General features: G+C 39.0%; 1 protein-coding gene across 6 annotated transcripts in view; it reads left to right on the plus strand.

The window, feature by feature from the left end:
- LOC121080368 (ceramide transfer protein-like) overlaps window positions 1-26265 on the plus strand; it is a 77604-nt gene extending 51339 nt beyond the window's left edge. For 4 of the 6 annotated variants that reach the window (XM_040578336.1, XM_040578339.1, XM_040578340.1 and 1 more), the window contains 10 exons: window positions 1711-1797; window positions 2764-2856; window positions 3474-3548; window positions 7725-7820; window positions 8404-8536; window positions 8644-8714; window positions 12469-12597; window positions 13389-13518; window positions 22268-22404; window positions 24082-26265. In XM_040578336.1, coding sequence (XP_040434270.1) covers window positions 1711-1797; window positions 2764-2856; window positions 3474-3548; window positions 7725-7820; window positions 8404-8536; window positions 8644-8714; window positions 12469-12597; window positions 13389-13518; window positions 22268-22395 — 942 coding nt within the window. In that variant the 3' untranslated portion in view covers window positions 22396-22404; window positions 24082-26265. Of the gene's footprint in view, window positions 1-1710; window positions 1798-2763; window positions 2857-3473; window positions 3549-7724; window positions 7821-8403; window positions 8537-8643; window positions 8715-12468; window positions 12598-13388; window positions 13519-14904; window positions 14944-22267; window positions 22405-24081 lie in introns of those variants that run through there. The other 2 variants (XM_040578337.1, XM_040578338.1) reach the window with 2 other exon arrangements.
- Window positions 26266-26659: the final 394 nt, after the last annotated feature.

A 26659-nucleotide genomic window follows, 5' to 3' on the forward strand; every position in this document is an offset into this window, starting at 1 on the left:
GTACATTTGATAGTGTTTATGCAAGTTCTGTACCCTTACTTTTTAATGACTTGGCTGTATAGATATGTAATGCAAATATGACCCCCCTGACTGCAGAGACAGTCCTAGAATCTGAAGTTTAACTTGAATTGAGTTTTACCTTGTCACTGCCACATGAAATGTGTTTGATAATTGATTTTTAGGTTCTGCTTCATCTGTTAAATTGCATGTTTTAGCAGCTTTCTCCTCAGTTTAGTCAGATTTTAAGGCTCTTAAATTGCTTTCTGAAGAATAATGTAAGCTAATGCATCTGTAATGCAGTTTGCATACTTTTTAAGAACTTCACCCTTTCATTTATGTTAATCGAGCAGTGTCCTGCTTTCAGCTGGGATAGAGTTAATTTTCTTCTTAGTAGCTGGTGCAGTGCTGTGTTTTGGATTTGGTGTGAGAACAATGCTGATAGGACATCCATGTGTTTGGTTGTTGCTGGGTGTTGTTTATACTAAGTCAAGGACCTTTCAATTTCTAGGGCCTTGCCAGTGAGAAGGCTGGAGGGGCACAAGAAATCGGGAGGGGACACAGCCAGGTCAGCTGACCTGAACTAGCCAAAGGGATATTCCATACCATAGAACATTATGCTGAGTATATAAAGCTGGGGGAAAAAGGAGAAGGGGGGGACGACACACATCAGCCCTCTAACTGGCAAGGCCTAAAAACCTGAAAAATCCTTGACTTAGTATAAACATTACCCAGCAACAACTAAAACCATCAGTGTGTTATTGACATTGTTCTCCCATCAGAGCCAAAACACAGCACTGTACTAGCTACTAAGAAGAAAATGAACTCCATCCCAGCTGAAACCAAGACAGGGGAGTGAGTGAGTGGCTGTGTGGTGCTTAGTTGCCGGCCAGGGTTAAACCATGATAAGCAGGTTTCTATTTATAAATCATAGCCTGAGAAGTAGTACTACTATGTTGGGATATTTAACAGATACTTGAGCTTAGGTTCTCTGTTGTGCCTGAGGCACTGTAAAAGAAAAAGATGGATAGGAATTTGGACTTGTCTACCTGGTTATGAATCCAACTGCTTCTCCCAGATATCTTTGTTGTAAAGTAGGTTGTTGAAATTTGCTGGACCAGTTTGTTTTACGATAAAATAAAAGCAGTAAACCTAGTTTTCTTAAATTACCATTTTATTTAGTGGACACAAGTTTTTAATAGTTATCTCTACCTGCTGTTTACTGTTAAACTGTTCTTTCCAAGAATTTTCAACAGTGATCCCCAGGATTTTGTCTTGTCTTGTTGTCCTTTGAGCACATATCTGAAATCTACCCTAAGGCACTGGAATACTTGGAAGGAGTCTAACTACACAGTTATGTTAGTATGTTTACTTTACTGACACACTGTAAACATTTAAGATATATGTTAATTAAAACCTAAATCTGATGATAAAGCATATTGACACTGTTACTTAGCCTTCCATTTCCTGTTTTTTTTTCTTGTTTATAGGACTACCCCTAAATTGTAGTTAAAGGAAATAACTGCCTTTAACAAATAGGGTTTTCATGTGAATTGTAATTAAGAATATTGGTGAAAATATTTGAAGTCTATGGAAGAAATTTCCTTCTGTCGGTTATATGCTTATTATATAAATATATATTTCTAATATTAAAATTAAGTGGAGTGCTTGTGTTTCCAAAATTTTGAACTAGTTCTGTTTCTTATGCTCTAGGAGGGTCCTAATAGTCTGATTAATGAAGAAGAATTCTTTGATGCTGTTGAAGCTGCTCTCGATAGACAGGATAAAATGGAAGAACAGGTATTGGCACTTGAAAAATGTGTTAATGGTGGGCACTTCATGGAAGACTTCTGTGACGTAGTCCTGGAGTGCATCTCCTGAAACTCTAGATATTTTATACTAACACTTATAAGTGGAATTCACTACTTAATATTTGTACAGTTAAATATCATTGCTTAACACCAATTTTGAGAAAGTGACTTTACAGCTTGCATAGAAAAGGATAGTATAAGTTTTAAGCTAATTGAATGTCTCCATTTTCTAATTACTAAATAAGTGTATAAAACTTATCTTTATATGTAACTGATGCTCTGTGAAAATAATTATATCAAGCACTGCAGCTATTTTTCAAAACCTAATTATTGCTCTGAAGTTTTTTGTCTGTAACAGTATGTGAAATAGAAAAGACATCGTTCTGTGGTGTTTGGTTTTATTAAAAAATTGTGTAGATTCTGGCTATTTCTCAAACTCATTTCTTGAATACACTTCAGTGACAAGGATCAAAAAGGGATAAGATACATGTGATGAAATATATAATATGAGAACATATAGTGGTGTATAAAATGAGGGAATAAGAGTAGTGCCTCCTTTGTCTTAAAAGGTTTTAGGCTTATGAATATAGTTAATACAATGACTTGATTAAGAATTACAAGACTTTCTAATGGACATATAGTACTCAACAGAGTTTATCTATGTTGAGGTCTGTTAGCAGAAAGTAAGTTTTGAGTGACTTTACTACATGGATGCAACATCCTTAATGCTGCCAATCTATTTTGCTTAACCTGGAAATACACCTTGAAGTAGAGATGAATGGGTAATTCAGTCTTCAGGCCCATTCACTTCCTGAGAACTCCAGGATGACAACTTCATGTCTGTCATGGAGAGCATTAGTTGTAGCCACTATATAGATTGAAGATACCTTACTGTTTCATAGTCCACCCAGTAGCTAGCAGCTGGCTACCAGTAATTAAACCTGTTTTATTGCAGTCCCAAAGTGAAAAGGTCAGATTACACTGGCCAACATCCTTACCTTCTGGAGATGCATATTCTGCTGTGGGGACTCATCGATTTGTCCAAAAGGTAAGATATTTCTCATCTCTTCTGAATTATATATGACTTATATTTCTATATAATATTTTATATGGATAGGTAAGATTGATTATTTTGTTTTATTTTTTTGGGGTGTTTCTAGTATAACTTGCAATGGTTTACTCCTTTTCAATTGAAGTAGCTGGAATTGGAGAAGGAGTGTTTTCTGTCTTGGCTAAAAAACAAATGGATTTCAGTATCTATTTAGAATATCTTGACTTGTATCAAGCTGGTCAGTTAGATTATATTAAAGGAAAAAACATTCCCAACTTGCTAACCTCAGTGTTTTTAAGATACCTTCACCAAAATTCATTTAATTAATTTAAAATATATATATATATATATAATTTTTTTTAAAATCCAGTCTCTTGCATTAGGATCAGCTGACTTTTTTAGTGTTACTGGAAACACACCATGCTGTTCTTAGGGCTACACTGTTGGAGCATAATACATATAGTTGCATGAAATCAGCATTCACTACTGTGCTTACTGCTTATGGTGCTTTTGTTTTCCTTTTCTTCATTATCTTGTGCTTGTAAGTTGGTACTGAATGCTCTGTTGTGCCTTTGTTCTGATTACTTGGTTTTTTCTTTGTCTGTCTCTGGTAGCCCTATAGTCGCTCTTCCTCCATGTCTTCCATTGATCTAGTCAGTGCCTCTGATGTTCACAGATTCAGCACTCAGGTACTGTTTTAATGTGTAGAGTGGGGGTTGCATATCTCTGCTGTATTTCATCCTCTTCTCTAGAACCTGGGTGGTTTGTTATATAAATCACTGCTTGCTTTAAACTATACATTGAGACAAAAAAAGGAGTTCTCTATTCCTATACTAAATAGTTGTCTTTTTACATTCTGCTTGCATGCATATCACTTGTGCAGAGGCCCAAATCTTGTGGAACTGTTGGATTAATTTTAGTAGCTTTAATAAAAATGCCTATAACTTGAAAATTGTACATTTATGCTTATAATAAAAGTAGTAAAATAACACCTGTTTTGTGTGGGCTGGAGATGGTCTTTGCTTCAAATTGAATAGGTTTTCTTGCTTTTAAATCAAAGGTTTAATTTTGTCTTAAAAATGTGTTTGCCACTTGTAATAACATTAAGATACTAAATGTTAAGGTTCTCTATTATACTTTTTTATCTCTACAACCAGTTTTATTACTGAAATGTCATAAAATATGTTGTTAATAAATAAGATTGTGGGTATGAGAATTTTTACTGAAGAGTTCCAATATATTCAGTTATCTTTCAGAAAATGTCTGACATTCTGAATATGTGAATGAGGTCATAGTGACATATTTCAGTAATGTACTGCAGACCTTGCCACCAGCTTTGTGAGCAGAACCCTAACACTTAAGGACTTGCTTATTGGACTGAAATCTCAACACTTGCCTTGACCTATTGCAGTCAGTTAATTTCTGGAATTTGAACTTAACACAAGGGGAAAAAGTACGCAGGTCATATTGCACAACACTGATAGGCTCATCTACTGGTACGCCATCCAGTAGTCACATTAGTAATTCAAGTTTGTTTTTGTTTGGGAGGAGGGGGGAAATCAAGTAATAAGGCAAGTTTGATTCCAAAGATAGAATTGGTTGTCTGTCATGCTATGGGTACATGGCCAGTTCAATGTAAGGGAAACCCATAGTCACTAAAATATGTGAACCATCTCATTTTCATTTCTTATGCCTGTGAAAACATTTGTGAATCCATATGGTAAACCTGAGTATCAGAACACTAGTGTGGCTGAAAACCTAACCATTTAAAAACAAATCTGAGGTTGACCAGGTCCTTATCACAATAATGCAAATTGATGTGAAAGATCAGGGTCAAATGGACTGGATTATGGGGTCAAGGTGTTGCTCTTTTCAGTAGCTGCAGGGATTATACTATATAAAAACTACTACCTCCCAGTGTCTTAGGATGTGGTTTCAAGTTAACTGACTTGCTGCAGAAAGGATGATCTTGCTAACTTACATGAAACCTACTCCCCTCTGCCCCCTCCTTCTCCCATATTTTCCCCTAGAACAAACTTTTGCCAGATCAGTAAGTCAGTCCACCTGCTCTGAGGCTTCATTGCTTGTTCACTAACAAGCAGGTGAAAGACAGCTGAGAGCATGAAGGGAAAAGCAGCACACCTTTTGGTGACAACTTGCTGGGGACCTTATTAATAGGAAATTGGCTTCTGTCCCCAGTCTGAGGATTTGGCTTTTGGAAAGGCAAGCTAATATCTTGATTCAGAATAAATGGGACTTGTTTCTAGACTTCACACCAAGGCAATTTTGGTATGTGTAAAAGATCAAGTAGAAACTTGTAGCTTTGTTTTTAAGATTGAGAAGTGTAAACGTGTTCTGATGGGAGGCTGGTTCTTCAGTGTGCCTTCAGAAAGGCATTGATTTTTCTCTGCAAGTTGAGTGTGAGGTTGTGGGCTTAAAACGCTGCAGATGTTTTGCAGATTGCTTTCTCCTTTTAAAGGACTATCAGATTTAAAAATAGATCGAGCTGTTCTGAGGACCTTTTAATTGAAGAGCTGCCCACTTAATGTGGCTGAGGCTGCATGGGATAGAGGTTGCAAGTGTTTCTGCAGACTATTCCTGTAGTCTGCCACAACCCAAAGGTTGTGTGGCTTCCCCAGTGGTAAAGAAGCTGTGAATCTTGACTCTGTGCCTAATGTACCTGAAATAAGTGCAGGCTGACAGACAGCAACCAGCAGCTAGATCATGGTTTGGACAGGTATTATGCACAAGGCAGTTGTAGGCACTGCAATTACTTAGTCAAGTAGAATTAACTGCTTGTTAGTGAAAACCAGCATTCGTTCTCCTCTGAAAGCTGCAGTGATGATACCTTTCCTTCCCCAAACCTATAGGGAAGCTGTCTTAGAGATGTTGTATTAGCAGGAATGAAACTTTATTGGGAGGGAACCAAACTAAAAAATGCTTTTCAAGTTTTCAGAGGGAGTCAGGAGACTAAATGATGAACAATTCCAAAGGCCTTAAATTGTTTAGATTACACTCCTGTGGATGCCTCATCCTCCTCTTTCTTTGCTGTTCCCCTCCTCACTCTGCATTTAGCATAAAGCAAAAAGCAGCAAAATAAAACCCGAATTTATAAAAGCCAGCTTTGTCCTTAATAGATTAGGATCTAGGGGGAAAGAGAGATAGGGACCTTGAAGGTGTTGCAGGTAAAGGTTGGGAGCATGGCGAGGATTCCTTTCTGGAAGAAGTGTGACCTAGAGCTAGTAAATTGAATATTAAATAGCCCACATTCTTATCTGATTTGGATTGTACTGTCATTCTGTCACTGGAAAAGAATAATTGGAAGACTATTTTGTAGGAAACCTGTTAGTAAGTGGCAGGAAAAGATGGCCTATCTAAAAAGCAGAAACACAAATCTTGCAGGTGTTTATAGTTCATTATAACTAAAAAAAGAAAATGACAAAAATCAAAGAAAACCCCCAAAACTGGACTGATAATTTGTGTTTCTGTAGAGAATTCTATAGTTAAAATAAGATAAAGTAGAATTTCTATTGAAAGGACTTTATTGTATGTTGAGGATTTTTAACTTGATTCAGTTACTACTTTTCTTCCTTAAGTGTATTGCCCAAAGAGTATGTCGTACAAACAAAATTACTGCTTTAAATTAAAAGTAAATAACATATTTTAATTCTATATCATATTGGGAAAAGCTCATTAATTATTATTTAATTTTGCTTTATACTTCTACTTAGTTATGTTTTATAGCTTATGAAGTCTAGTGTGTACAAAATATTTGTGTAAATTGTGGAAAAAACACTTATAGGTTCAGGCTATTAATCTTGTGATTGCATACTTAAACTAATCTGTATTAACCAACTTGCAGTGCTTTTCCTTTTTAAAAAAGGTATTTCTAATAATTCAGGAAAATACTGTCAATTACATGGGCTTATTTTCTGAGATGAGTTTTAGTAGTTGCCTACCTTTTAGGTGGAAAAAGTTATTAAATTGTTTTCAGCACTTGTAAACATTACACAGCAATAGATAATTTACATTTTTGTGTCTCTATTTGGGAGAGTGGGATTTGGAAATGCAGGGGATGGACACAAAAGAAACATAAATAAGACTGTAGATTTCAAACAAAAATATATTTTCTGTTCCACCATCCAATTTTCATGCATGTTATTTGAAACAAAAAAAATGAGATATTCACATAGCTTGACAAAAACATTGAATATTTGGCCTTTAAGAAAAGCATGCAACTGTAGCTAAGTAATCTTTAAATGAATATTTTATAATAGTGGAGTGTCTGCATCATTGTAATCTTTTTGGAATGTAAGCATTTCTGTTCTGTTTTTCTAGCTGGCAACTGTGCAAAGATTCCAATGAAACAAAATAGGCATGCTTTGCTCATGAGTGTGTCTGTCTGCTGTTTCAATGTGACTTCTGATATGTATTCACTTTTAGAGCTTGTGTGTCATCCCTGCGCCCACCCCCCCCAGCTGCTTAAATGCTCTTCAGTGAATATTGGCTTTCAAGTCTTACAATGCATTGTAATTCTATTTGGAGATACCTGAAGTAATTTCTTACATGCTGAAATAAAACTGTCTTAGGTAGAAATAGCGAGTTCTCACAGCTTAGAGATGCAAAGGAAGATAGGGAAGTACCCATAAAGAATGAAGTTGGAAGTTGAATCAAGATTTTGGCTTTTGTTTCCAAAGGCCAGAAGTATCTGCTTGTTCTTAACCTGTGATTGAAGGCTCTGTTGTCCAAGTTTAGCTCCTGTACAGGATTTGAAGTATTGACTTGTAGCTTCCAATCCTTGTATGGTCCCCTGCCCAAGAAGACAGAAGGAATGATTTAAAAATGTGTATTTTTTTCCCTTAAAGGTGGAAGAGATGGTACAAAATCATATGATATATTCCTTGCAAGATGTAGGGGGAGATGCCAATTGGCAGCTAGTGGTAGAAGAAGGAGAAATGAAGGTAAGCTTTTGGGGTTTTGCTTAATTGATACAAGATGATATGCTTTGAAGACATATTTTTATTCTCTTTGAATACTCTCACTCAGCAAGTTATGCTGTTAAAACTTCTCTGAGAATAGCATTGTTTAAGTTTGGACTGGATTCTTCAAGACATGCAGTTTCTAATCATGCAAAATCTTATGCAACTTGCAATGGCTTGGTCTTTGCAGATTTTTTTTCTCATTTTCTCCTACTTAAAACTTGGTATCAAAATGGTGTGTAAATTCAATATATGAAAATGTTACATGGTAGCAAGTTACTGTTGGCTACTCCACTGTGCTTGTATGTATTCTTGTGCATAGTGATAAATAAGGTAGCTTAATTGCTTTTGGAGTAGAGATTCTCAAAATGCTAGTATTTTAATGTGAAGTGTCATGCAAGAATGTCTGCATTGGTAGTTACCAGAGAACACTAGCATGGCAAATTATTCATGTATTAGTCTTCTAGGTAAGTTTTTATCAAAGCTGATGGAATTTTAAACAAATAAAACATGAACAGTTTTGACAATTTCTGTTCTGCATTTCTTTCTTTGCATTTGGCCGTAGGTGTACAGAAGAGAGGTAGAAGAGAATGGAATAGTTTTAGATCCTTTGAAAGCAACACATGCTGTTAAAGGGGTAACAGGGCATGAAGTTTGCCACTACTTCTGGAATGTTGATGTTCGTAATGACTGGGAAAGTAAGGAATCGGTTCTTAAGCTTTGCAAGTTATCAGCAAGCATGTTGCTTATCACATTGATATAATATTTGGGCTTGTTTACTGATGGATTTTTTCCCTTCTTTTAGCAACAATTGAAAATTTCCATGTTGTGGAAAACTTAGCTGATAACGCAATCATCATTTACCAGATGCATAAGGTAATAACACTTCACCTGTATATATACCTTGGTGAGACAAGTCTGGGGCATATGTGTTCTGATCTATTCTGAAATACTTTAACATCTTAAGAACTTAAAATACTATTCAAAACAACAGTTCAGAACAAGTTCTCTATTAAACTGCAACTTTGTCAACTTTTCAAACTTGGCTTGATAGCATAATTAGTTGTGTATCAGTCTAGACCTTGTAATAACAAACGAGGACTCTTAATCGCTGAAGTATATCACTGCCAGTGAGGCAAGGGTCATCTGAAGCAATAAATTGACACTGACTACAAGGAGGAAACCTATACTACTGTATCATATCTGTTGTTGCAATAATCCAAGCTAGCCCTTGTTCTTGTGGGGGACTTCAACCTACCAGATGTCTGCTGGAAATACAACACAGCAGAGAGGAAACAGTCTAGGAGGTTTCTGGAGTGTATGGAAGATAACTTCCTGACACAGGTGGTCAGTGAGCCAACCAGGGGGGATGCCCTGCAGGACCTGCTGTTTACAAACTGGGAAGGACTGATGGGTGATGTGGTGGTGGGAGGATGTCTTGGGCATAGTGATCATGAGATGATAGAGTTTTCAGTTCTCTGAGGAGTAAAGAAGGTCAGCAAAACTGCCACTTTGGACTTCTGGAGGGCCGACTTTAGCCTGTTTAAGAGCCTGATTGACAGAGTCCCTTGGGAGATGGTTCTGAAGGGCCAAGGGGTCCAGGAAGAGCTGGAAATTCTTCAAGATGGAAGTCTTAAAGGCACAGGAGCAGGCCGTCCTTATGCGTCCAAAGATGAGCCGGTGGGGAAGAAGACCGGCCTGGTTGAACAGAGAGCTTTGGCTGGAACTCAGGGAAAAAAGGAGAGTTTGCCACCTTTGGAAGAAGGGGCAGGCAGCTCTGGAGGACTGTAAGGATGTCACGGGGTTATGCAGGGTGAAGATTAGAGAGGCGAAAGACCAGCTAGAGCTCAGGCTGGCCACTGCTGTAAAAGATAACAAAGAATGTTTTTACAAATACATTTGAAACAAAAGGAGGGCCAAGGATAATCTTCATCTTTTATTGGATGCAGGGGGGAACATTGCCACAATGGATGAGGAAAAGGCTGAGGTACTTAATGCTTTCTTTGCCTCAGTCTTAAATAGCAACATCAGTTATCCTCAGGGTACTCAGCCCCCTGAGCTGGCAGACAGAGATGAGGAGGAGCAGAATGAGGTCCTTACAGTCCAGGAGGAAATGGATAGCAGCTTCCTGCTCTACTTTGACGTGCACAAGTCTAAGGGATCAGATGGAATCCAACTGAGGGTACTGAGGGAGCTGGCAGAGGAGCTCGCCAAGCTACTCTCCATCATTTATCAACAGTCCTGGCAAACTGGAGAGGTCTCAGAGGATGTAGGTTAGCCAGTGTGATGCCCATCTACTAGAAGGGTACAAAGGAGGATCTGGGGAACTACAGGCCTGTCAGCCTGAGCTCGGTGCCAGGGAAGGTTATGGAGCAGATAATCCTGAGTGCCATCACATGGCATGTGTAGGATGACTGGGTGATGAGGCCCAGCCAGCATGGATTTATGAAAGGCAGGTCCTGCTTGACTTACCTGATCTCTTTCTACGACAAGATGACCCGACTAAAGGATGAGGGGAAGGCTGTGGATGTTATCTTCCTGGACTTTAGTAAAGCCTTTGACATAATTTCCTACAGCATCGTCCTGCAGAAACTGGCTGCTCATGGCTTGGACAATGGGTATATTCTATGCTGCGTAAAAAGCTGGATGGATAGCCGAGCCCAAAGAGTGGTAGTAAATGGAGTTGCATCCAGCTGGCACCCAGTCACAAGTGATGTTCCCCAGGGCTCAGTATTGGGGCGAGTCCTGTTTAATGTCTTTATCAACAATCTGGATGAGGGGATTGAGTGTGCACCCTCTGGAAGTCTGCAGATGACACCAAGTTGGGGGGCAGTGTTGATCTGCTTGAGGATAGGAAGGCTCTGCAGAGGGATCTGGACCAGGTTGGTTTGGTGGGCTGAGGCCAAATGTATGAGATTCATCAAGGAGAAGTACTGGGTCCTGCACTTGGGTCACAACAATCCCACATGATACTGCAGGCTTTGGGGAAGAGTGGCTGGAAAGCTGCCTGGCAGAAAAGGACCTGGGGGTGCTGGTTGATGGCTGGCTGAACATGAGCCAACAGTGTGCCCAGGTGGCCAAGGCGGCCAATAGCATCTTGGCTTGTGTCTGAAATAGTGTGGCCAGCAGGGCAAGGGAAGTGATTGTCCCACTATATTTGGCATTGGTGAGGCTGCACCTCAAATACTGTGTTCAGTTTTGAGCCTCTCACTACAAGAAAGAGATTGAGATGCTGGAGCATGTCTGGAGAAGGGCAACAAAGCTGGTGAAGGGTGTAGAGTACAAATGAGGAGCATCTTAGGGAACTGTGGTTGTTTAGTCTGGAGAGGAGGAAATTTGGGGGGACATTATTGCTCTCTACAACTACCTGAAAGGAGGTTGTAGGCAGGTGAGTGTTTGTCTCTTCTCCCAAGTACCAAGTGATTGGACAACAGGAAAGAGACTCAAGTTGTGCCAAGGGAGGTTTAGATTGAATATTAGGAAAAAATTCTTCACTGAAAGGGTGGTGAAGCATTGGAACAGGCTGCCCAGGGAGGTGGTGGAATCACCATCCCTGAAGGTGTTTAAAAAACGTAGTTGTGGTGCTTAGGGACATGGTTTTAGTGGTAGACTTGGCAGTCCTGGGTTAATCGTTGGACTTGATGATCTCAAAGGTCTTTTCCAACCTAAATGATTCTATGATTCTATTGTTAACCACAATTAGTTGACGTGCATTTGCATTATGAGGTCATATAATTGCTGGTACAACATTTGTTCTTTTAACTTCATTATGTTTTTTCACCCCAACCAGTTCTGATGTAGCTTTACTAAAATGTCGATTTGACTTATAATCCAGTAACTAATCGAACAGGTTCAGAAGAATTGGAGAGAAGTATCAAAATTAATCTTTAATCTTGCATTATTCCAAGTATTAGTATACTCATATTAAAACAAATCCTGGCTTCATTTCCAATTTTGTTAGTAATATGGTTACCTTAAAACTGCTGTACCAGCAGACACCTTTTTGGTAAAAGGTTGACTCTTCCTCCTTCCTCCTCCTCCCCCCCCACCCCGAGTATCAGGAAAATAGCTTCTTTATAGCTTTACTTCATCAGGCACTTAGCTTCTGAAACTTTCTTTTAGATAGTACCAGTTTACCATATCTGTCTTGATTTAGTAGCTTCTTGAAATAATGTGTTATAAACATTTCTTGCTTTCTGTCTATATTTATGTCTCCATAAAATAACTGTAGATGCGTCTATTTATACATAACCACTAGTTCAGTTTGTAGCTTAGAAGGATTAACTAAAATGTAAACCTGAGGCTGAGAGAACAGGGAGGTGTAGTGCCTCTTCCTGGTTGTCTACTGAAAAAGTCATTGCTTGGCTCCCTGCCTTTCAAAGCCCTTCAACTTTTGTCTTTTTCTTTTTTTTAAATGAAGTATAGCCATATAACCTAATACACATCTGTAGAACACCTATATTCTGTTTCAGTTTTGAAAATTGCATGAACCTTGCTAACTTGAAGAAACTTTTTTACTTAATTAATGTGACTGACCTGTTTTGCCTTGTTTGATTTTTCCTTTATCTAAGGATAGTAAATACTTAAGCTTTTCCAGTTTTGCAAATTATATTCAGGTGTTTCTCTGCAGAGGGTGTGGCCTGCTTCTCAAAGGGATGTGCTGTATTTGTCTGCCATCAGAAAGATACTAGCATTCAGTGAAAATGATCCTGAAACATGGATTGTGTGCAATTTCTCTGTGGAACATGACAGTGCTCCTGTAAGTGTTGTTTTCATTTTATCAAGTTCTGCTTTTAAGATATCATTTTTCTATTATGTGGTGATGGTCTTGCAATACTAGCATAATGGGAAGGGGGGGGAGGTGTGTATGTATGCAAAAATACAGTTTGTTTAAACGAGGTGATAGTGATCTGAGAAACATTCTGAGCCAAAAGCTTCCTTACCTTATCGCAATAGTTGGCAGATCTAAGGTGTTGCAGAAAAATGGAAGCAAAATTTCTGGAGATTTGAAAATATTTTAAAGAATTGAGATTACTTTGTATGGAATCAAATCAGTAACTCTTCAGTATTGTCAGACGTGGGTATAGGCTTGTATAACTGTAGATATGGAATCTGTTAAACCTTCAGCTTACACAGTTCTGCCTTGGTTCTGTCAGATAGTAGCAATGATTGTTTCCTTTGGAGTGTTTCTGTGGTCATTACTATGCCATTGCCTGCTTACAAGGGAAAAGTTACTAACTGATGTTTTAAAATGCTGATGCCTTATTCTTTAGATGTTTCCTTACTTCTCACAATAATTGAAATAATTCACTGTATTAAGCAAATATAAACCTGAGATTCAGGCATTTCAATTTAACCTGTTGGTCACGTATCTTTCATTTCATTCACATTCATGTTACATCCATGTAGTGCTAGAACATAAACTCCCTGAAACACAGCTTTTGGAGTGTTTTAGACTTTATAATAAATTCAAATGTTCACAGTCAAATATGATGAAATAAACTTAGTTTGACACTCTACAAATGTTTTGGTTGTTGGTTTTTTTGGCAGCTGAACAATCGCTGTGTCCGTGCCAAAATAAATATTGCTATGATTTGTCAGACATTAGTGAGCCCACCAGAGGGGAACAAGGAAATAAGCAGGGACAATATTCTGTGCAAGATCACATATGTAGCTAATGGTAAGTCTAAAATTTTTCAGTATGACATTCATGATATATGTTAATTCTGGGGAGCTGCATACTGGCAAAAAAAAAAAAAAGTTGATGCAGTTTTCTGTAAAATTTATATATAGGATCACACTTGTGGCCTTCACGGTCAAAAAGAGTTGAATTAATGTGCTACATCAATCACTAATGGGTTCTTTCATTGTGTGGCATCCTGGGAGGAATAAGCAAAAGTAATGTGTAGCTCAGTCCTAAGTACAGAACCTTGGGGTGGATGGGGGTAGGCAGAAGAAATGTTTGCAACTGGGATGACTTGGCATAACTTTTTAGTTTCAGCAATAGTCTGAGGGTTTTATTCATGTATTGCTGTCAATTTTTTCCCCAATTCATGTTGTTAGGCTGAAAAGCTGCTGATAGTAAAGATACAGTTCTTATCCTCAGATTAAGAAGGGACAAATACATTTTGTATGAGGATGTCTGCAAGCTATATTATCTAGTCTACATATTTTAAAATGTTTTAACTGATAAAATCTTTGGTATTGACTGCAAAGTTAGAAAAGCCAAACTGCATTGTTATTGTAACTGGTAATTAGCAGTGTATTTATAGTATTGGAACCACATACCTATTAGCTCCTTTCCTGCGGCTACAAAACACTTTTGAGTATCACCTGCTTATTATTTTTGACCACCTATTGTATAGCTTACTAAAGAAACAAAGTCTGAAAAATGGGTTCATTAAATCTTTGCCATATAGGAGTGATGCAACTTGTATTAAATCCTGTACAAATAATACTATATGATGTTAAACTCTGAGGTAAGCTGTTTTGTTTCCTGTTTAGAAGTTTCCCAATTATTTAAAAAATAAATTTTCAGTGACAAATTCTGAACTGTGATTATATGGGAGGTGGTGGCAGCTTCAGTAAAGTACTTGACCTGGGAATTTAAGCATATTTTAGAATCAGTTCAAAATATGTTAAAAGTGCTTTAAAAAAACTTGTAAGACATAGGCTATGTAGCAATTCTGCAGGCAAATGCAACAGTTACTGAAAAATGAATACTGACTAATTATTTCAAAAAAATAGTAACTTGAGTCTCCTTGTCTGTTATTTCTTGGGAGTACTTAAAGAATATAATCTTTCCTTTGAGCATTCCCTACAGACAGCACATCATGTTTAATGTTTTCCAAATAGTGACTTCATAGAACTGGACTGAATTAGAGTATTAAGAGTATAAAGTGCTGCAATACAAGCTGTAAGTTTTTCTTCTTTTCTGTTACTTTAGTGTCCTGGTTTTGGCTGGGGTAGAGTTAATTTTCTTCCTAATAGCTGATACAGTGCTGTTTTGGATCTAGGATGAGAATAATGTTGATAACACACTGATTTTTTATTATTTTTTTTTTAGTTGTTGCTGAGCAGTGTTTGCACTAAGTCAAGGCCTTTTCTGCTTCTCACCCCACACCACCATTGAGTAGGCTGGGGGGCACAAGAAAGTAGAAGACACAGCCAGGACAGCTGACCCAAACTGGCCAAAGGGGTATTTCATACCATGTGATGTCATGCTCAGTATACAAACACAGGGAAAGCTGGCTCAGGAACTGACTGGGTATTGATCGGTTGGTGGTGAGCAATTGCATTGTGCGTCACTTGTTTTGTATATTCTAACTCTATTATTATTATTTTCCCTTCCATTTCTGTCCTATTAAACTGTCTTTATCTCAACCCATGAATTGTACTTCCACCCACGATTCTCTCCTCATCCCACTGGTGAGGGGGGAGTGAGCGAGTGACTGTGCAGTGTTTAGCTGCCTACCATGTTAAACAACGACAGTTCTTTTTGGTGCCCAACATGGGGCACAAAGGGCTGAAAATGACAGATCTGACCAGAGCATGATAAAACAATTATTTTTATAAGCATTCGTTATATTAGTTAAATAGTTGCTGGCCACAATGTCGATTTATTTGCTCTGGGTTGTTGTGCTTGTTATTAGAGCTGTTATGTAACACCTTACTTGCTGTATTTGTTCCCTTTTGTGTTGTTTATCATCTCTGGGGGCTGGATTAAGATTATATTTTTGTTGTATTTTGTAACACTGGTTTATGATATGATAAAGTTGCTGGTTGTGAGGCTAATCTGGTATTTGTACTCAGAATTGCAGTCACCTCTGTACTTTGGGAGCCACTATTGACAACTGTTAATAATACCTTTTACCTTTTCTCCTCAGAGAGCCAATCTATGGGGGCAATACCTTCTTTCACCTTCCCTTTCTCATCCAAGCTAATTACAATAGCTTTTGAGAATTTTTAATATCCTGGGGATGTTCAAACTGTCATGTACCTATTGCTATGTTTCCTGAATGTGTTCCAGGTCTTGTTTAGGGTTAAACAGCTATTTAAGAATACCGCCCAGAGATCTGCCTCAAGGCTGAATAGTTATGAGTGGCAGGGTGTGTGGAATAGTATGGGCAAATGCCTAGAACAGTGGGCACCTCCAGCGTTTTGAAACATCACCCCTGAACAAGTGCAGAATCTGGAAAGACTAGTAAAATATTTGGAAAGAGCATGCTGTCACCCTGGCAATTCCAGAGAGGCACAAATTACTGCAATGTGCTGGGGCCACACCCATGCCTACCAAGCCCTGTTCAAAACTATTCAGTATTCCCCTCAAGGGGAAGAGAAGATCTCTGGTTCTGATAACCGCAATGCCTGTCATTTTGTCATACAAACCCTGGTGACAGGCACTGCAGCTGAACCAAAGAACTAACCTGTACTGGTATCAGTTGTCCCTACACACAAGAAGAAATATTGGAAGTGGAAGTCAGCTCATTTAGTAAGGGATGAAAGAGCTGCTTCTAAGAGGAAGTAGACAAGTCAGACTACTCTGAAGCAGGGCCATCAAGAGAACAGGAGCAGGACGAGGAAGAAATCATAAATGAGGCAGTAACCACCTGATCCCTATCCCTGAGTGAGCTGTGAGATATATAAAAAGATTTCAGCAGTTGTCCAGGCAAGCACATTGTTACCTGTCTGCTCCGATGTTGGGATAATGGGGCCACTAGTCTGGAACTGTAGGGAAAGGAAGCCAAGAAGCTGGGATCACTTTCTAAAGGGGGCATTGACAAAGCAATTGGAAAAGAGGTGCAAGTCCTCAGTCTCTGGAGGAGACTCCTGTCAGGTGTGAAGGAAAGATATTGTCTTCCTTGAAGGGATACATGTCACCCAGTCAAGTGGACCACAATCAAGAAAGTTAGCCAGTACCTGAGGGAACTGGCCATGCTGGAGGTGGCTTATGATGACCCGGACAAAAAGCAGTTACCCACAGATCCAGGTGCATGTGAACCCAATGTGGTGGAAGTTTGTATAGAGTGCACCATTGTTGTATGCCAGCTCATTGGCAGTAATGACCTGGAAACACAGAGAAAAGGGTATTTCAAGGACCCAAAAGGGTACTGGTGAGCTTATGGTATAGCTGCCTTGGAGACAGGAAACTAAGCAGCTGTCTACCTTGCCCAGTCCCTTGGAAGATCTTTCTGTTGTAGGATTGCTGAAGGCTGCCAATTGCTACCACAACAATGTACCGATTACAATATTGCACCAACTGAGACTTGCTGATTCACCGACTGGAGAGCCAAGGAGTGATCAGCAGAACTGTCAACCTTGAACAGTCCCATGTGCCCAGTGCAATAGTCTAATGGAGAGTAGAGACTAACAGTAGACTATCGTGGCCTGAATGAAGTTACGCCACTGCTGAGTGCTGCTATGCTGGGCATGCTAGAACTTGAGTACGACCTGGGATCAAAGGCAGCCAAATGGTATGCTATTGAGTTTTCTTCAATACCTTTGGCAGCAGAGTGCAGGCCACAGCTCATTTTCACTTGAAGGGGGGTGTCCAGTACGCCTGGCATGGATTGCCCCAGGGGTGGAAATGCAGCCCTATCATTTGTCACAGACTGATCCAGGCTGCACTGGAACAGGGTGAAGCTCCGGAATGCCTGCAGGACACTGATGACATGATCCTGTGGGGCAAAAGAGCAGAAGTTTTTCAGAAAGGGAAATAGCCTGAATCCTTTCTGAAAGCTGGTTTTTCCTTTAAAAATAAATTAAAAGAAAAAGTTAAGGGACCTGCACAGAAATCCAGTTTTTTGGGAATAAAATTGCAAGACAGATGTCATCAGATCCCAATGGATGTGGTCAACAAAATAACAGCAATGTATCCACCAATTAGAAAAAAGTAAAAACAAGCTTTCCTAGGTGTTGTGGGTTTTTAAAGAATGCACATTCCAAATTACAGTCTGATCATAAGTCCTCTCTATTGTGTGACCCTGAAGAAGAATGATTTCAAATGGTGCCCTGAGCAACAACAAGCCTTTGAACAAATTAAATGAGAGAGATAATTCAAACAGTAGCCCTTGGGCCAATCCAGGCAGGACAAGACTTTAAAAACGTGCTCTACACTGCAGCTGGGGAGACTCAAGGTTGATGCATAGGCTTTTGGAGTCAGGGTTATAGAGGATCGGAGGCCCACTATACTCCAACTGAAAAACAGACAGTAGCAGCTTATGAAGGGGTTCAAGCTGATTCAGAGGTGATTGGTAGTGAAGCGCAGCTCCTCCTGGCGCCTCAGTTGCCAGGGCTGGGCTGGGTGTTTAAAGGGAGGGTTTCCTCTGCATATCACGCAACTGATGATAGGTGGAGTAAGTGGGCCACACTGATCACACAACGAGCTCAAATATAAAATCCCAGTCATCCAGGAATCTTGGAAGTGACCATGGACTGACCAGAAGTTAAATATTTTGGTATGTCACCAGAGGAGGAGGTGATGTGCTGAAGAGCACTCATTGTACAATAAATTGCCAAAAAATGGGAGGCAATATGCCTTGTTTACTGATGGGTCCTGCTGTATTGTAGGGAAGCATCGGAGGTGGAAGGCAGCTGTATGGAGTCCCCTACAGCAAGGCACAGAAACTGCTGAAGGAGAAGGTGAATCGAGTCAGTTTGCAGAGGTGAAAGCTATCCAGCTGGCTTAGATGTTCCTGAACAAGAAAGGTGGCCAATACTTTACTTCTATACTGACTCATGGATGGTGGTAAATGCCCTGTGGGGGTGGTTATGGAAATGGAAGCAGAGTAATTTGCAATGCAGAAGTAAAGTATTGGCCATTTTTCTTTGTTCAGCAATGCCTAAAGCCAGCTGGATAGCTTTCACCTCTGCAAACTGACTCGATTCACCTTCTCCTTCAGCAGTTTCTGTGCCTTGCTGTAGGGGACTCCATACAGCTGCCTTCCACCTCCGATGCTTCCCTACAATACAGCAGGACCCATCAGTAAACAAGGCATATTGCCTCCCATTTTTTGGCAATTTATTGTACAATGAGTGCTCTTCAGCACATCACCTCCTCCTCTGGTGACATACCAAAATATTTAACTTCTGGTCAGTCCATGGTCACTTCCAAGATTCCTGGATGACTGGGATTTTATATTTGAGCTCGTTGTGTGATCAGTGTGGCCCACTTACTCCACCTATCATCAGTTGCGTGATATGCAGAGGAAACCCTCCCTTTAAACACCCAGCCCAGCCCTGGCAACTGAGGCGCCAGGAGGAGCTGCGCTTCACTACCAATCACCTCTGAATCAGCTTGAACCCCTTCATAAGCTGCTACTGTCTGTTTTTCAGTTGGAGTAGCCACAATGATTATCGTTGAGGTTTGTGTAGCTGTATTGCTGCTTGTGGCAGTTGGAATAGCTGCAGCTAGTTGCTTAATTCTCAGTAAGGTCTGAACCACATTCAGTATTCTCAACCATAGAATCAGCGCCAAAAACATGATGGTCTTCAGCATCCCATGAATACTCTTAACTTTTCAGAAGTACAGAAGTCTTCTGTAATTGGCCTAGAGGAGAAGGTGTAGGGAGATAGACTGTGCTGTTGGCTCTCCAAAAAGGAAAAGCTAAAGGTGCAATTATCAGTAGTCCTCATCAGAGAGTGCCTGACATATGGGGACGACAGCAATGCTGAGTATACATACTGAATTAGTTTCATGGCCAGCGAGTCTATCATATCATAAGCCAGCACTATAAAGAACAACACAATGATAACTTTAATCCAAGCCCCATCGACCATAAACAGTGCAACAGGGAACACATACTGCAAGTAAAGTACATAAGACAACCCTGAGATCGTGAACAGCAACTTTGAGAGCAAAGAAAACAATATTGGGGCTAGTGAGTATTAAACCATTATAAAGAATTATTATAACAGTTTTGTTTTAACATACTCTATTCAGATCTGTTATTTCAGTCCTTCCGGCCCCGTGTTGGCTACCAGAAAGGACTGTCATGGTTTAACCCCAGCTGGCAACTAAGTAATACACAGCTGGCTGCTCGCTTTCCCCCCTCCCCATCTTCCAGAGGGATGGGGAGGAGAATCAGGGAAAAAGGTAAAACTCGAGGGTTGAGATAAGAGCAATTTAATAATTGAAACAAAATTAAATAAATAACAATAATAATAATTGTAATTAAAAGGAGGGAGAAGGGGAGAGGTATAAAATCCAAAGAGAAGGAGGGAAAAAAACCCAAACAAGTGATGCACAGTACAGTTGCTTGCCACCTGCTGACTGATGCCCAGCCAGTCCCCGAGCAGCAATCAGCAGGCCCCAGCCAAGCTCTCTCTCACACACACACACGCCGTTCATATACTGAGCGTGACATTCTGTGGTATGGAATATCCCTTTGGCTAGTTTGGGTCAGCTGTCCTGGCTGTGTCCCCTCCCAATTTCTTGTGCTCCTCCAGCCTTCTTGCTGGCAGAGCATGAGAAACTGAAAAGTCCTTGACTTAGTAGAAACATTACTAGTGTGTTATCAACACTATTCTCATACCAAATCCAAACCACAGCATTGTACCAGCTACTGAGAAGAAAATTAACTCTATCCCAGCAGAAACCAGGACAACGCTATTGCACAGGTTGTCTATGAATGCGAAATATGCTGCAGTTAAGCAAGCCAAGCAGTTAAAGCTTCTGTGGTATGGAGGATGATGGCTGAAATGTAAATATGGGGAGGCTTGGCAAATTGACTGTATCACACTCCCACAGACCCACCAAGGCAAGTGCCATGTGCTTACAGTGGTGGAAGCAACCACGGGATGGCTGGAGACATATCCTGTGCCCCATGCCACTGCCCAGAATGCTATTCTGGGCCTTGAAAAGCAAGTATTATGGCGATATGGCTCCCCAGAAAGAATTGAGTCAGACAACAGGACTTATTTCCAAAACAAATTCATAGTCACTTGGGCCAAGGAGCATGGCATTGAGTGGGTATATCACATCCACTAACAAGCACCAGCCTCTGGGAAAACTGAATGATACAATGGACTGTTAAAGACTACACTGAAAGCAATGGGTGGTGGGACCTTCAAACATTGGGATATATGTTTATCAAAAGCCACCTAGTCAGTCAACAGTAGAGGATGTGTCAGCTGAGCTGGCCCTGCCCAATCAATGCTTTTAAGTACTGTAGAAACAGTTAGAGGTCCTGTAGTGCAACTTAAAGTTATGCTGGGGAAGATAGTCTGGGTCATTCCTGCCTCAGGCAAAGGCAAACCCATTTGTGGGATTGCTTTTGCTCAGGGACCTGGGAGCACTTGGTGGGTAATGCAGGAGGATGGGGAAGTCCGGTGTGTGCATCAAAGGGATTTGATTTTGGGTGAGAAAAGCCAGTGATTTGATTTATATGATCTTAATTGCTGTATAATACTGTATGTCTTCATTAGTATGGTTGCTATATGTTATATCAACGATATTATAATAGAAAATACCCAGATAAATGAAGAATGAATTTTGATGGAACTGGGCAAATTGCAGCAATGATAGAACCAGACAAGCACAGCGGCGATGGAACCAGAACTGTCTACATACAGCATGCAACAATCCAGCACCGCACACCATCTATCCTGCCTTGAAGGACAGATGGAGCCCAAAGTCATAAACTAAATGAAGTCAATGGATGTTTTAAAGGGATGGCCATAGACTAAGGGAATGATATCTTTGTGTATATATCAAAAGACAGGAAAGGCTGTATTGGAAAGCGTGTGACCTGAGCATAATGTAGATGGTACGGAATAAGGGATGGATACTTTCTTGGTTTTGGCTGGCATATAATTAATTTTCTTCCTAGTAGCTGGTGCAGTGCTGTGTTTTAGATTTAGAATGGGAATAATTTTGATAATACATCGATGGTTTTAGTCGTTGCTAAGGAGTGCTTACAGTAAGTCACAGCCTTTACAGCTTATCACCCCACCCCACCACCAAGTAGGCTGGGGGACACAAGAAGCTGGGAGGTGACGCGACCAGGACAGCTGACCCAAACTAGCTAAAGGGATATTCCATACCATATGATATCATGCTCAGTATATAAACTAGGGGGAAAGTTTGCCAAGGGCTGCTGCTCAGGGACTGGCCAGGAATCGGTCATTATGTGGTGAGCAATTGCATTGTGCATCATTCGTTTTCTGTGTTCTAATGGTTATTATTTTCCCTTCCTTTTCTTGTCCTATTAAACTGTCTATCTTTTCCCACAAATTTTACATTTTTTGATTTTCCCAATTTTCTGACCCACCTATCTGTGGGGGGGTGGAATGAGCAAGGAGGTATGTGGTGTTTAGCTACCTGCTGGGTTAAACCACAACATTCAGAAATAGTTGCAGGAATACAAACTTAAATTTTCTTTTCTAGCTTTTAGTTGTATTTCAATGTATGACTTCCTGTCTATTTCTAGTGAACCCAGGAGGATGGGCACCAGCATCTGTGTTACGGGCAGTGGCAAAACGAGAATATCCAAAATTCTTAAAGCGTTTTACATCATATGTGCAAGAGAAGACAGCAGGAAAGCCTATTTTATTCTAGTATTAGTAGGTATGCATTCTTTTTTTTATTTTATTCCTGATTCACTGTTGTGAATATTTAAGGCCAAACAGAAGTATGCAATCTAGAAGTGTCTTATAGTTTGCATGAATTCAGTGCTTAGTTTTAATTTATGTATGCAATATACTTTTTAAAACATTCATGTAATTCATGTGTATTGTTAGCATGACAAATAAGAACTGCACAAGTTATCAAGCGTTAGTTTTTGTAGACTCACTAGTTCGTGTTGCAAGTTTTTGCATGCATGTTTATGTAGAAGTATAAAAGGATGAAGTATTTTTTCTCAGCTATCACAGATGTTTTACAGTTATTCTGAAAAGAATAAATACTGAAGTTTCTCTAGAGCCTCATGAGATTTTGCTATCTTAAATTCTAATTATAATTGCATATCTGATAGAATATTATGAAGGTCAAAGTATTATTTTATGTTGACAGAATAGTTTAGATCTAGAATTTTTATTATGGAACTTTTCTGGCAAACCGGTGTCAATTACTAGAATATGTAAAAGAGACTGTGTCTTAAATTTTTAGTCTTTCTGATGAACCTAAGAAAGAAAAGGGATTTATTAGATGCTTTCTGAAGTTAATGGATTTATTTTAATGGTATAGATCATTGGGCTAATCTTAAATTATTTTAATGTTTAAATGATGGTGTGACATTAGAAAATAATTTCTCAATCACTTTTGGGGATGTCTGAATCTGTCAGACATAAGCCTTTGTGCAAAATAAAGCTTTGTTTAATTTTTATTAGTGTAGACTTTTGCTGTATATTTCATTATGTATAACTAGTGTCAAACCACCGAATTCCAGCTAAGTATTTGCTCTCTTGAGACCCCACCTGGAATATTGCATTCAGCTCTGGAGACCCCAACATTAAAAAGACATGGGCCTGTTGGAATGAGTCCAGAGGAGGGCCATGAAGATGATCAGAGGACTAGAGCACCTCTCCTATGAAAACAGGCTGAGAAAGTTGGGGTTGTTCAGCCTGGAGAAGAGAAGGTGCCAGGGCGACCTTATAGCGGCCTTCCAGTACCTCAAGGGGGCCTACAAGAAAGATGAGGACAGACATTTTAGTAGGGCCTGTAGCAATAGGATAAGGGTTAATGGTTTAAACTGAAAGAGGGTAGATTTACATTAGATAATAGGAATAAATTCTTTCCTGTGAGGGTGGTGAGACACTGGAACAGGTTGCCCAGAGAAGTTGTGGATGCCCCATCCCTAGAAATGTTCATGGCCAAGTTGGATGTGGCTTTGAGCTACCTGGTCTAGCAGAAGGTGTCCCTGCCCATAGCACCGGGGTTGGACTAGATGATCTTTAAGGTCCCTTTCAATCCAAACCATTCTATGATCTGAAAATGAGGTTTTGTCACTTTTCTATGCATGACATAGGCTGTGTCTATTTTTAAGTTCTATTTATTATGTCAGAGTCCAAAAGTCTTAGTAATTTGATCCTTCTGTAACAGGTAGCACTGTGATGATTCACATTTTTAATTGTATATTATTAGAGAACTAGTGTAGGTGAACCATTTAAAACATGGCTGTTGCGAGCCAACAGTTCAAACATGATAATAGCAGTGCTGATACTATTTAAGAGGTTTAACAAGTTCTTGTTTTCCTGTTAGTGTTAAAAATTTTCAGTACTGTATTTTGTCTTTGTTTACCTGCAGTGATCAGAACAAGACTGGGTGAGTATTCCACGTTGAAGTGACCATGCATAGAGCACTCCATGCTGGAACGAAGGATCTACAGTCTTTTTATGGCCAAAGTTCTAGGCTTTGTATACTGAAATAAAGAAGTGTTGCGACACCATGAGGCTGAATATTTACCGCTAGTGCTCTCCTAAATTTTCTTGTGGAATCAATGTGTAATTATAAATAGATTTATTGATAACAAGTATATGATTATTTTATTTGTTTGCTTTAGAAGAGGAAGAACGTGTACAACTTTGAATCACCAACAGGGGATACTGTTTTAATTTTAAACGCTTTGCAGAATTTCACTGTCAACATTCCTAAGATACTCATGCGGTTTTTGTGCGTGTCTAAAAAGCACAAAAGACAAATGCATGTATAGCATACTGTATGTGCTTTATATGCACAAAAATATACGTAGTATTTTGAGGGGGAGGGAGGGAGTTCAGTAAAGTCTAGGTGACTTATTGGCAGGTTTTGTTTTGCTTTGTATAATCACAGTTCATTGCTGCTTGTTTCTATAATAAATCATCTTGTTACATAAAATGTCAGTTAATAATTGAGGGCTGTCAATATCTTTATGACTTTGTCTTTTCTACTATCTTACTCTTATGAAGATCTTTGGATCTAAAGGAGTAAGTTTGTGAAAAGCTTTATTTTTTTTCCAGATATCTTTATATATCTGTTTTATTTTTTTAGTTATGTATTATGTGCTACAGAATTTTTGTCGTTAAACACGATCCAGAAATTTCTAGGAAGATTCTGTATGAGAGGACAAGAGAGGGCCTGAAAGCTAGAAGTCATCTGTCCATGGTATATGGACTGCTTTCTTGCATGGTATTTTGCATCTTTCCCAAAGCTGTGAGAAGGTACACTATATTTATTAATTTGGACTACATAGGACAACATTCCCAGCCTAGAATGAGAATGAGTACATTATTTTCAGATCTTGCATGTGTTTTCCTGATCTCATAAAGCCATGCTATGAGGTTCATGTAGAAAATGAGTTATACTGATACTTGCCTCTTGATCAAAAACCCATCATTGCTATAAGGATGCGTAGTTCTTCTGCATAGTTCTTATTGCAAAGTTCATTCTAGTTACTGTGAGAATTTAAGTCAGATATTTGCCTGCCTTTGATTCTGGAGATGCTCATTACAACAGGACTCTGGCAGACTGTTACTGACTTTGGGTTCTTTTATTTATGTCCTGTAGTTGGAAACTTCAGAGACTGCTGGGTGTTTCACTGACCTGTGTATCTCAAGAAAAATGTTTCAGATTTTAAAATATTTTTTTTTTCAGAAGAAAACTGAAAGTCTTATTTGATATAGTATGGTAGGTGCCTGAAAAAAAAAGAAGATAGTAACTTAATGAAGATTTGGTGAATGATGAAATGTGATCTGCACAGTACTGAACAAACTATATGTTCAACTTCTCTATAGAGATTAAATCATACATAACACATGATTACACATGCACAAAGATTTCATGCTCCATAACTCTTCCTTTTTTATTTGCCTTTTTCTAATGATGTGTATGGAATATGCCTTATTACAGAGTTATTCTATTAATTTGAATATGTAGAAAAGTGACTATATGTTAATGCTAGTAAGGCAAATAAGATGAAAATTTGTACGTGTTTACTATATCACTAGTGAACACTTTATATAGTGATGTTAAAAAAAAAATTAAAAATCTTATCTCAAATGTACTTCATCATTTTACAGTCAACTGAGCAATGGTTCATTCCACCATAGCCACTGATGGGAATGTAAAAAGAAAAGAAGTAAAAAATATCCAAAATATAAAGGGGTTAACTCCTTATTTGCCATTTCTTGTAATTGTTGAACACAGGCAAGTAAATATTAATTTAATTGGATGGCTTTATTTTACAAAGGTATGGAAAGTTTACAAAGTAGTATATAAATCTTATATCATTAGTTGCATTTGCACTAAATGTGATGTACTTTTGCCATTTATTCTGTAAATAAAATTAAACTACAGATACTATTTGTAAAGAATATTTTACTTTTAGATAAAGGCACTGGTATTTCACTACAGCTAGCCCTGCCCAGAGTTGTAAGAGGCTTCTTAAAGAATACGGAAGAAGTTGCAAGATTGAGAAACAGGTATTAATTGACCTCTTTAAAACCAAATGAAAAAGGGCAGTGCTCTATTGGCCTCTCAGATTGTCCATGTGCAAGTAGCCATTAGGTCTTTTCTTCCAGAAGGGATCTTTCTTTTATGGTTTTATAAAATTTCCCATCTCTTGAACCCACTTCTCTTTCTAGTCACTGTCATATATCTGTGCTCTGAGTTCTCTTCTTCCTGTTAACAGATCTGGTGTTTGTGTAGCTTTGGTCTTTGCAGAAGCAGCCCATGACTCTAGAATGGCTGTTTTTATAAGCTGAAACAATTTGAAGGACTGAGGACACAGCTATCTTCTCCATCAGATATTGTTATATTAAGAGAATTTGGATGTTGCTGAACTAGATCTGAAGGAAATTACTTAGTAGAACTTGTATTGGGAATGAGGATGATCTAGATGGTCATT

This window comes from Falco naumanni, chromosome W (genome assembly GCF_017639655.2).
Source record: "Falco naumanni isolate bFalNau1 chromosome W, bFalNau1.pat, whole genome shotgun sequence".
NCBI classification, from domain to species: domain Eukaryota; kingdom Metazoa; phylum Chordata; class Aves; order Falconiformes; family Falconidae; genus Falco; species Falco naumanni.